The sequence below is a fragment of the Xenopus laevis genome, chromosome 8L (genome assembly GCF_017654675.1).
Source record: "Xenopus laevis strain J_2021 chromosome 8L, Xenopus_laevis_v10.1, whole genome shotgun sequence".
Taxonomy (NCBI): Eukaryota; Metazoa; Chordata; class Amphibia; order Anura; family Pipidae; genus Xenopus; species Xenopus laevis.
The window spans coordinates 89429902-89441438 of NC_054385.1; the positions used below are offsets into that span (position 1 = coordinate 89429902).

The 11537-nt window shown below is 40.3% G+C and overlaps 1 protein-coding gene and 1 non-coding gene across 4 annotated transcripts; both read left to right on the top strand.

Annotated features, from left to right (window-relative positions):
- The first annotated feature begins 1458 nt into the window (after positions 1-1458).
- On the top strand, positions 1459-9787 carry eif5.L (eukaryotic translation initiation factor 5 L homeolog). Of its 3 annotated transcripts, XM_018230579.2 has the most exons (12): positions 1459-1592; positions 1763-1974; positions 3918-4197; positions 4287-4368; positions 4682-4854; positions 5485-5596; positions 6466-6590; positions 6701-6868; positions 7357-7518; positions 7631-7795; positions 7983-8123; positions 8679-9787. In XM_018230579.2, the coding sequence occupies exons 3-12, from the start codon at positions 4126-4128 to the stop codon at positions 8769-8771; spliced, it is 1293 nt and encodes a 430-aa protein (XP_018086068.1). In that variant the 5' UTR covers positions 1459-1592; positions 1763-1974; positions 3918-4125; the 3' UTR covers positions 8772-9787. The 3 variants fall into 3 exon arrangements, with proteins under 3 accessions (XP_018086068.1, XP_018086070.1, XP_018086069.1); XM_018230581.2 differs by lacking the exons at positions 1459-1592; positions 1763-1974 and adding an exon at positions 2236-2374; XM_018230580.2 differs by lacking the exons at positions 1459-1592; positions 1763-1974 and adding an exon at positions 2400-2549.
- LOC121397462 lies at positions 6299-6421 on the top strand. Its single transcript, XR_005963687.1, has one exon. It is a non-coding gene; the product is annotated as a small nucleolar RNA SNORA28 (small nucleolar RNA).
- Positions 9788-11537: the final 1750 nt, after the last annotated feature.

The following is an 11537-nucleotide window of genomic DNA, read 5'->3' on the forward strand; positions in this document are numbered from 1 at the left end:
TTACATTAAATAGTTAAATGGGATCCTGTCATCGGAAAACATGTTTTTTTCAAAACACATCAGTTAATAGTGCTACTCCAGCAGAATTCTGCACTGAAATCCATTTCTCAAAAGAGCAAACAGATTTTTTTATATTCAATTTTGAAATCTGACATGGGGCTAGACATTTTGTCAATTCCCCAGCTGCCCCTGGTCATGTGACTTGTGCCAGGACTTTAGGAGAGAAATGCTTTCTGGCAGGCTGCTGTTTTTCCTTCTCAATGTAACTAAAAGTGTCTCAGTGGGACATGGGTTTTTACTATTGAGCTCTGTTCTTAGATCTACCAGGCAGCTGTTATCTTGTGTTAGGGAGCTGCTATCTGGTTACCTTCCCATTGTTCTTTTGTTTGGCTGCTGAGGGGAAAAAGGGAGGGGTGATATCACTCTAAAGGTGGCCATACACAGGCAGATAAAGCTGCCGATATCGGTCGTTTGGACCGATTTGACAGCTTATCCGCCCGTGTAGGGGGCTTCCGACGGGTCTTCCCGATCGATATCTGGCCACGATATCGATCGTGAAGGTTGGACTTTTACCCGACCGACCCGTCGGAGCCGCTTGACGCATCGTAATTCGATCGTTCGGCCATACGGCCGAACGTTCGAATTACCCCCGATATAGCCACGCAGTTTAGTGGCATATCGGGGAAAGATCCGCTCGTTTGGCGATGTCGCCAAACGAGCGGATCTTGGAGTCTATGGCCACCTTAACTTGCAGTACAGCAGTAAAGAGTGATTAAAGTTTATCAGAGCACTAGTCACATGACTTGGGGCAGCTGGGAAATTGACAATATGTCTAGCCCCATGTCAGATTTTAAAATTGAATATAAAAAATCTGTTTGCTCTTTTAAGAAATGTATTTCAGTGCAGAATTCTATTAATGAAATCATTTTGAAAAAAGCTGCGCGGATTCAAATGTGTCGGGGGGCTGCGCCAACACAAATGCGTCGGGGGCTGCACCGACACAAATGTGATGGGGACTCAACAATTCCATTGTTGCCTGGTGCCCTAAATTTTTGAATGCTATTTATGTTTGATGTACCCCACTCTGCTGTACTAGCCCAAATAGTCAGAAAGCATTTGCAGACTAAAAAAAAAGCAAACAACAAAAAAGTGGTATGAACTCCATACAAAAAGAGCAGATATCAACAGTGACCTATCCCATAAGACAGAAGGCAAAGCGTGGCTACATGAACGAAGTACTAGAACTTAAATATACACGAAAGCCGCATGTCCTTCTGCTCTCTAGCACACAGCCCTTTTGGGAAATGTAAACCCAAGAGTGCCACAGGTCCCTACCAACCGCCATTGCAAACATGTCCCTCACTCCCTCGTGATCAAGTCTTCCTCACCTCCTCCCACTTAAAATTATCGCGAGCTCTCCGCCTACATAGTTGCTCCTATTTGTTAAAGCTATTGATAAGCACGTTCAGCGACCAATCGGTGCTTGGGGAAGTGTCCCGAGCGCATAGCCTATTGGCTGCTCGAAGATTCTGCGCCACACCCACAGTCGCTCTCTGCGCTTTCGTGCTAGAGACAGCTAGAAGCTTTCTGAGGTGAGTGATGAGTCAGTGTGGCCCTAAGTTTATGCGCTGCATCGAAACAGCTGCCGCCATTTAATTAACCAAAGACTTAATTATTCATTAACAACGCCTTTAACCCATTCGCTGCGCAGATGGTTCGCGCTAGTTCCAAGTCGGTAATCATCATGTGTCGTTTTCTCTAGATCCCCCGGCTGGAGGGTGTCTCCTGTTTTGCAGTTTATACCTCGGAGCTTTGAGCTGGTGTGTTGGCCAGCGTTGTGCTGTGCCGTCTCCACCACCGCCCCCGACAAACGCACGTAGTGTGTGTACATCGTAAAGACGTTTCCTCCTGCCTTCCCGTTCATCGCACCCAGGGCGAGCAGCGTTGTGTTTATGTCTTTATTGGACGAAAACGGTGAGTACCTGCGGCTAATCTTGCTACAACAGTGTAAGAATCAATACTCTCCGCAACAGTGTGAGGCAAGTCTATTAACACTCAGGGCCGAATGTGGAAAGTTCCCTATTTAGTATAATACATCAGTACCTAAAGCATTAGGGCTTACAGCACGTGACTTTAACTTTATCGAGCCGGCTGTGTCCGCACCGACCGGAAGGCTAATGGGGTTGAACGTTCGTCCTAATCTAGGCCGCAGCGGGGATATTGTTGTAAAATGGCTGCCGTGCCTCGTGACTTCAGACGTGACGCATTTTGCAGGCCGGCGGATACGGGGCGTCCCGGGCAAATTGAAGCGGGGTGTTTATAAGTGGGCGGGATGAATAGGTGCTTTTGGCGGCGGAAAGCCGATATTGCCAAGGTGGGTTGCGGGTATAAAAGATAAGGGGGTGGGAGCGTTTGGCCTGTCTGCGCATGCGTGGCCGCGATACCACTCCTGACTCAGTGCTGCAGTTGTGAGTCATCATGAGCAGCTGGCCCTGAGCTCCCTGAGAGCTGTCTTTTCACTCTTGTTTGTCTAACCCCCATAGTCCTTGGTGAGTTACCTGTTTTCTGACGCCTCCCAAGGGCTAAATGCTCACCTCCTATAATTATCCTTATCTGGCCCCAAGTAAACAGTGTTAACTCTTTATAACCAGTATCCAGACGCAGCATATTGAAACTTCATTTATGCACGTTAGAGTTGAGGAAAGGCTTTTCTTTTCACTTGGTAATCCACTTCTGAAGTTTTGAGTTGTCTTTTACTGTATTTGTATTATCGGGTTGCACTAGTGAATGATTTGCATCAATCTACACACATAGCTTGTGTGTGTATGTAAATATTTCTACAAATATATATATAATTTGAAGACATTGATAAAACAGACACCCTTATCTACTGCTTGGTTTATATTGCCTTTCCTGTACAGGGTCATAAACATACCCATAAGCTATCTCAGAGAGATCTGGAGGGCTCACTGTTAAAGAAAGTGTTTCTGAAGTTGTTCCTCAAACAAACTAGTACTGGATGCACTTAAAGTGCAAATGACAAAGCCTAGACCTTTACTTGGGTCCATACAGCTGGAACATCGTTGGTTTTCATTATTCATGGACACACATGCATTTTATTTAAAGAAAGGTAGACCACGTAAACCTAGTGCACATTTCTGGCAGTAAGTTTTCGTGCTTGGAGCAATGGCAATAGGTTAGAGCATTTACGCGGCGGTCGGTCTTTTAAAAAACATGTGTGTTCGTGCCCTAATCTTCTCTGCTTGGAGCAGCCTTGCATTTTAGCTGTGACCCTGATTTTGTTGTATGAGACTGGCACTTTCCGCCTTTGATAATAGTTGTCATTAATATTTGATGTGTGAAGTTGTTTAGGAGAATATCTACAGACCAGTTGAGCAAATATTTTGTGATTGGATATCCACACAGGTGGCCCGCATTTGTCCCAAACAATGGGATCTAACAGGGAGTGACTGGAAACTGCAGCTAACTTCTGTTTCTCATTGCCATTTCCCTAACAACCCAATTGAAAGGGGCACAGGCAGATAAAGTTTTTTTTGTTTGGACAGTCCCAACTGTCTACACAGCTTTTAAATATGGGGAATGTACACCGGTAACACTTGAAAAAGAGCCCACAGCTCGAAACATGTCATGTTAATAAAGAAAGTAGCAGCACACTTCCTGCGTTGGGAGTATCTATTCCCGATTTCGTTGTTATTTTTCTATTTACCCTTAAGGACCAAACCTAGAGTAGGTTAAACTTCCTTGTTAAGATAAAGAAATTAATAATATGTTCAGCAGAAGCCCTGTTCATTCAACCCCTGTTAAAACTGGGTCTACTGTCCCTTGATATTCTACAGTGCCAAACTTGTTTTTGCTTAATTGAATCTAATGGTAATGTTCCTGTGTCTCTCCTGTAGAGCTGTTGCGCAGCCATTGGTACCTGTATTGGGGGAACATAGCATACAAGCAAGACGCTTGCAGCCTCGGTGGCGAAATTATTTTCATGTCAGAGACCGAGAACTCTTGCAGTCGTTTATGTCATCCAGTCTTCTCCAGACAGAAGATACCAAAAAGTTGCAATCCAAGACAATTTCCTCTTACTGAAAGAGCTAATAATAAACCAAAATGTCTGTCAATGTCAACCGAAGTGTTTCCGATCAGTTCTATCGGTACAAAATGCCCCGTTTGATTGCCAAGGTAATGTAGCCCCTCTATATTCTACAGCAATACTCTAAAATAATGCTTTCACTTAACTCTGCTCATTGGGTTCCTTATTTATTTTACAGGTAGAGGGCAAAGGAAATGGAATAAAGACAGTAATAGTCAACATGGTTGATGTTGCAAAGGCGCTTAATCGGCCTCCAACCTGTAAGTAGAATTTGTCTTGTCCTTAAAATGTTTAATACTAATGCATACCCTACAGATCTGTTTCCAGTACTTAAAATGGACTGTCTCGGGTTTTGTTTTTGACTGAGGACACGTCAGTGGGTTGAAGATACCAGATTTGATGTTTTTATCACACAAGTGTTGGGCAGGTGTGAGCTACATGTATATAAAGTTTAGTTGACACTGTGGGTCAACTGGGGCCTTAATACCCTGGAGGGGCACAGCTATCCTGTATTAAATACATTTATTATATATATATATATATATGTGTGTGTGTGTGTTTATTTTATTGCAGATCCCACCAAATATTTTGGTTGTGAGCTGGGAGCACAGACCCAGTTTGATGTTAAGAATGACCGTTTCATTGTCAATGGATCTCACGAGGCAAATAAACTGCAAGATATGTTGGATGGATTTATTAAAAAGTTTGTTCTGTGTCCTGAATGTGACAATCCTGAAACTGATCTGGTACGATTTTATTTTTGTTTTTCATTTCAAATTTCGACTGTCTGCTATTTGTGATGTTTGTATGAAGCCTATTATTTCATGAAGCATTAAGTCCCCTGGCCATTTAAAACTATTCGCCCTAATGAGGTCAAAATCCTGAACAGTCAACATTATAATATTTTTGTATGTGTTTTAATACAATTTTTACTTCAAATGAATATCCTGGTATCCCCTTTTATGCTAACTTGTAATATAATTGTATTATTCAAACCACATCAGTATTTTCTGTTGTCAGTATAGTCAAAGGTTCTCTACATGCACTGCATGATAAAACCTATGGATCTCTTCGTATTTAGTGGCCCTGCTGGATTAGAACACTAAAAGAATAAAATAATTCATAGATTCTGAGGTGGAACAGTTAAGCAAGAAGACATTCATTTGAACACTGACTTTCAGTAGTTGGAATATAACTGGAAAATATGTAGTGCTGATTTTTGTGTAAATGCTAACTGAAAATTGCCACTAACATTTATATGAATGCATAGAAATGCAGAAAATGAATGCCGACTCTTTAAATTTGTAGATTGAAGAGTGGTTTGGGGTGTCCTTTGTTTTTCTGAAATCTCATTTGAAATATGTTGTATTTTTCAGCATGTCAATCCCAAGAAGCAAACAATAGGCAATTCCTGTAAAGCCTGTGGCTACCGAGGCATGCTGGACACTAAACATAAGCTCTGTACATTCATACTCAAAAATCCACCAGGTAAAGGTTTTTTTCCAAGCACATTGTATTTTTTAATGCACTGACATATCTTGTATCCTACAGCTGATTATTCTAAAGGGGAAAAATTATTATTATTATATTTTAAGTAGTTTTGTTATAATAAAGTTACCCCAATAGGTTTGTTACCTCAGGCCATATTAAAGGGGAATTATTGCGAAAATGAATGTAATATTGGCTTCAGCATACTGAAAATAGAATTTTCTAAGATTCTGTACCGTTTCAGAAAACAAGTTAATCTTCACTATTCATCTCTCAGCATCTGTTTCTCTTCATGCAGCAGTTGGGTGTCTGATATTCATTAAAGGTTAGACCAATATATGTTATAGGTGGGTCCTTTTGCCTAGAAGATGTTTTAGAACTCACTCTTATTAAAATCGCCAAAAATCCTGTAGCACTACACGTCGAATTTGTGCAAAAGTTATTTTGTTAGATTTTGATAATTGGAAGCAGGCCCCCCCCCCCCCCATAAAATATATTTGATCATTATCTGACACCCAACTCCTGCATGAAGACAGAATGAAGAGAAACCGATGCTTAAAGAGGGATAGTGAATATGAACTTGATTATTTCAGAAACTATGCAGAATTTTTAATTGATTATTTAGAAGGTTTATTTCAGTATGAGGAATCATATTACACTTTCATTTTCACAATAGTTCCCTTTTAAGTTACACTATATTGCAAGCAACACTCTGTGGCAAATGTTATTAGTCTTTTGCCCCAATTTTCGCTTGCTAAATAAAACAAGCGTAACCTATTGCAGTAATCTTTTTGTGAGATGCACTGTTGTATAAGCTTGAACATCTTGTAGCTGTAAATGTAAATGCTCAACATTTCTTTTCCTTTCAGAGAATGTAGACAGCAATGCAGGAAAAAGGGAAAAGGACAAGAAAAACAGAAAGGGCAAAGAGAAAGAAAATGGTTCTGCAGCAAACGAGTCCCAAGATCTAACAGAGCTCAGTCCTCCACGTAGGGTAAGCCATTTTTCTGTAATCTTACTATTTTTGTGTTGCAATAATGTTTTAATATGGAATGAAGCATGTTCCTCTAACCTCAATGCCCTTATAAATAACATTTCCTTAAGGATGCAGATGAGGAAGATGATGATGAAGACTGGGGAGAGGATACAACAGCAGAGGCTCAGAGACGCAGAATGGAAGAAATAAGCGATCATGCAAAAAATCTTACTCTTAGTGAAGACTTGGAAAAACCTATTGAACACAGAGTTAACGTATTATTTGACTTTGTTAAGGTAAATGTTTAGAGAAGCTAATATGAGTACTAAACCTTAGTCTGCATGAAACTGAGGTTAATGTGCCTTTTATATTAACTGTTCTAACTCATCTGACCCACTGGGGCCGCTGTGAAGTGTTTGGGAATTAAATTAAAAAGCCTGTGTAAGAGGCTTTGTTAAACAGTTTGGCACTTCTATTTTGCTGTGTCAAGAGTTAGAACCAGAGAACAGAAAGTGATAGAATTGGTAACTAAAACGGCTCTTATTTATAAATAACATTAAAAACATTGAAAATTGATTTTGGAAGGATGCTTACAATTACAAAAGCATGTCATTGTGAATTAACTTTTGGGTACAGATCCCTTTAAAGGACAGTTTCTTGGCAGAAGGAAGCAATGTATCTAATACTCAAGTAAAATTATTTACAAAAGAACATGAAATGTTTCCAACTATATGATGGTATTCGTAAACATATTTACAAACATTTGAGGTTTTTTTATCCATAGAAAAAGAAGGAAGAGGGTGTAATTGATTCCTCTGATAAGGACATTTTGGCTGAAGCTGAAAGGCTTGATGTTAAAGCAATGGGACCTTTGGTTTTATCTGAAGTTCTTTTTGATGACAAGATCAGAGAACAGATCAAGAAATACAGGCGTCATTTCCTCCGGGTCAGTATTATGAAATGTAGTGAGCAAGATGGTCTTAAGCAAAGCTATTTTATGAAAGCCTAAGAGTATAACACATTAAAAGGTTTCTTATTTTTTTGTTTTGTCACTACAGTTTTGCCACAACAACAAAAAAGCACAGAAGTACCTACTACATGGATTTGAGTGCGTTGTAGATATACACCAGTCACACCTTCTTTCAAAAATACCACATATCTTGAAGGAAATGTATGATGCAGATCTCCTTGAAGAGGAGGTTATAGTCAGCTGGGCCGACAAGGTAAGGCATTCCTCCTGCCCCTCAAAAGTACAGTCCAATTAGTCTCCCTTCTCTGTGACTGCCATGGCTTGGGTAAAAGATGGATTAGTGGAAAAGGAAATTTAAGGGATTGTGTTGCTTGTTTAGTTAATAATGGTTTTATGATGTGATCTCCAACATCCTATAAACTTGACTCCTCCACTTTCAGCCTTCAAAAAAGTATGTTTCTAAAGAACTTGCCAAAGATATACGTGCAAAAGCAGACCCATTCATCAAATGGCTCAAGGAGGCTGAAGAAGAGTCTTCTGGTGGTGAGGAGGAGGATGAGGAAGATGATGAGAATATAGAGGCAAGTATATGGTTTCCCATGTATATTTTTATATAGAAACATTTTTTCATGCAGCACTGTACAGCAGAATTAGACACATAGCATAGCTAAAAACCCATCTTAATATTGTAAGTAATATTAGATAATATATGAAGTTGACATACTAGTATCTTTTAATAATGGCCCCTTTATTGGAGCTCCCCTTAGGTGTGTCCTAACGGTCCCTGCCAGAAACTCTGTAGGAGTGGAGATAGCTAATAGTCTAGTTGCTGATTGGTTCCTACCCTACAGTGCAGTGTGCACAGTACCTCCAGCTCCCCTGCACAGCCTGGGAAAGGAGTCAGCAGGAAGTTGAACAATGGGCTAGGCTAATGGGGTTTTTTGCAAAAAATTTCACTAAATCAGCCTGACTGACAACAGTCTCATTTAATGAAACAATTGGTCAATACATATAGTTACAAAATATTCCTGTTTTAAGTGCGGAGTGTTAGACAAATTAAGAGTACCTGTCCTAAAAGGGCTTGGCCTAAATATACATCTGTACTAATTTTTTTTTTTTTTCCCCCACCTCAATAGGTTGTATATTCAAAGACTGTAAGCGTTCCTAAAGTGGAGACTGTAAAGTCGCCTGTTGATAAAGATGACGACATTGATATTGATGCCATTTAGCGTGAATAATCTTAAAGCATTGGTTCAGTGTATGCTTCTGCATTTTATGCAACATGTTTATGTGATGGCTTAACACCGTGCTACAATTTTTTTTTTTTTTGCTGAAAATATTTCTACTACATCAGTCTCCAGTCACGGTTATTAAAAAGGGTGCATACGGAATTGAACAGACTTAGTTTTGTCCTAAGCATTTAATTCTTTTTAAATTTAGTGTTTGGTGCACATTGATACAGTTGTGAATAAAGTTTTTTTTGGGCTTTTTTGGTTCATTGCAGTTCTGATTCATTTACATGCTGTAAATTTGTCTGAACCTTGAAAATACATATACAAATGGCTGAACTTGCTTTACTAGTCTCTCCAATAAACCTGGCTTAATTTTTTTTTTTAATACCATAACTGGCCGCTGAGAACTTCTTATAATGGCATTCTGTTAATTTTGAAAGCAATGAAAATGTCATGTAAATATTTCCAAACTATGCAATAAGTCTTAACTGATTTATTTAAAAATGTTCAGAATTGCAGCCCCTAACTTTTATATTGTTACCAGTGGCATTTATCATAAATATTAGACTTTTTCTTTTTGTAGTCTCTCTGGTGGCCAGTGCTTCCCGCTGACAACAATTGTAACCAGTGAATTACTGTTCCACGTGTTTTATGTGTTAAAATATATGCAATTGAAGCCCTTTAAAAAGAAACATGCTTGCTTTTTGTGCTGAAGCACTATGGGGGGGGGTTGGCATACAAGGTGCAGCCCGGCAATTTTTTTATATATATATATATATATATATATGAAATACATCTGTCACTAGGCAAAACAGAGCACATTTAGTTTATTCCTGCTGGCTTTGGACAATTGGGGTAGATTTCTAGCATTTGTGTACTTTCCATGCAATGACAAAATGTCTTCATGTGGCTTTTCCCCTAATCAAATTGTACCCAAGTCCACCAGTTGGTAATGTAGTTATAAGCAGCCTGGATGTATACCTTATGTCCAATAATTTTTTTTTTTAATGAGATGTACTTCTAGAGGAGTTTGAATTCATTTTAAGTAGTCCTATTCCTTGAACTTCTTGGTTATACCCTGCCTTTTGCCTAATAGGGGTCTGTCCAAATTATATGTTGGGTAATGCCAAAAGTGTACGCAAACTTGAGGCCAACAATTAGAGGAGATGCATGCAACATACAGTACCATAACATATCATGACTGGACTCAACTGTACAACTACATCAGTAACTTGTCCGCTACCTTTAGTATAGCTGACCTGAACCTAACTATCTGAAGGGTGGGGCTTACTGCACTGACAGTTCGGGCCATCTAGAAAAGGATTTTTCTGTAAGTAAAATCTTCCTTTTTCTAGACTGGCCCTCCTGTCTTTGCAGACACTATGGGGACGTTCTAAAGCTGTCCCAAGACTAGGGAGGGTATGTTGCTGTACTGCGGCCTGTAAGAACTTTCTCCCAAACGCTGCAGGGGCAGAGTGAAATACACGTCGTTTGTAAAATTTTGCGAAAGTAGATAGAGGCCCAAGTGGCCGCTTTACAAATTAGCTCGGGGGTAGCTGAATTATGCCCAGGATGTACTCATTGCTTTCATTGGAATGTGTCTTTATATTAAAGGGCCTGTCTTTCTTGCTAAGGTCACATGCACAATTGATGGTTTCCACCAGCCATCTCGCTATCGTGCGTTTAGATGCTTCTGACCCTTTATTATTACCATAAGTGACTAGAAAAGTATCCGCCTTCCTATATGCCTTGGATCTGTCTACGTAGCATCTGATTGCCCTAACTAAGTCTAGTTTGTTTAGGGACTTCTTGACATTAGAGGGACTTGGACATAGAGACGGAAAGTTAATCTCTTCATTAATATAAAATGCGGAGACTATTTTGGGTGTAAACGATGGAATCGTCCTAAACACTGCACTGTCCTGGTGTAGTATAAGCCATGGTTCTTTGTGGGATAAAGCTGCCATGTCTGACACCCATTTTGCTGAAGTAATTGCAAGAAGGAACTTGATTTTCCAGGTGAGAAACTTGAGAGGGCAAGATGGTAAGGGCTGAAATGGGGGTCCCTGTAGTGCTGTAAGAACTGTAGTGAGGTCCCAAGGTGGAGTGGGATCCCTATAAGGGGGCCTAACCTTACCCACCCCTTGGTAAATGCACTAGGTCTGGTTCCCTCACCCACTGATGTTGGAGTAGGAGCGAAAGTGCTGAAATCTGGCCCTTGAGAGATAGCCCCAGTTGGAAACCTTGCATAAGGAATTCCACTATAGTTTGAATGGAAGCCTGTTGCCACTCTACCCCATTTGAGTTGCACCACTTGAGGAAAACTTTATCTAGTTATGTAGATCTTTGTGGTGGCTGGTTTTCTGGCTTTCATTAAAATGTCAGTGGCCCCTGTCGAGAAAACTTTTGAGAGACAAATTTCGGTTTCAATAGCCACGCCATTAAATACAGTATTGGTAGATTGTCGTGGTTGATCTGACCTTTTGTGGGCGTAAAGGTAGTCTCCACGGAGGAGGTACTGACATATTTACTAGATCCATGCCCTCCTAGATGAGAATAGTTAGTGTCCCCTCTTGTTTGATCTTGCAAATTACTCTTTGTAGGAGAGCTGGCGAGGGAAAGGCATAGACCTTGCTGAAATTCCACGGAATCACTAAGGCGTCTACATACGCTGCCCCTGGGTCCTGTGACCTGGCGCAGTATGTAGTTACTTTGTAATTGTGTTTTGGCGCCATGTCTATGTCTGGAGTTCCCCATCTGTAC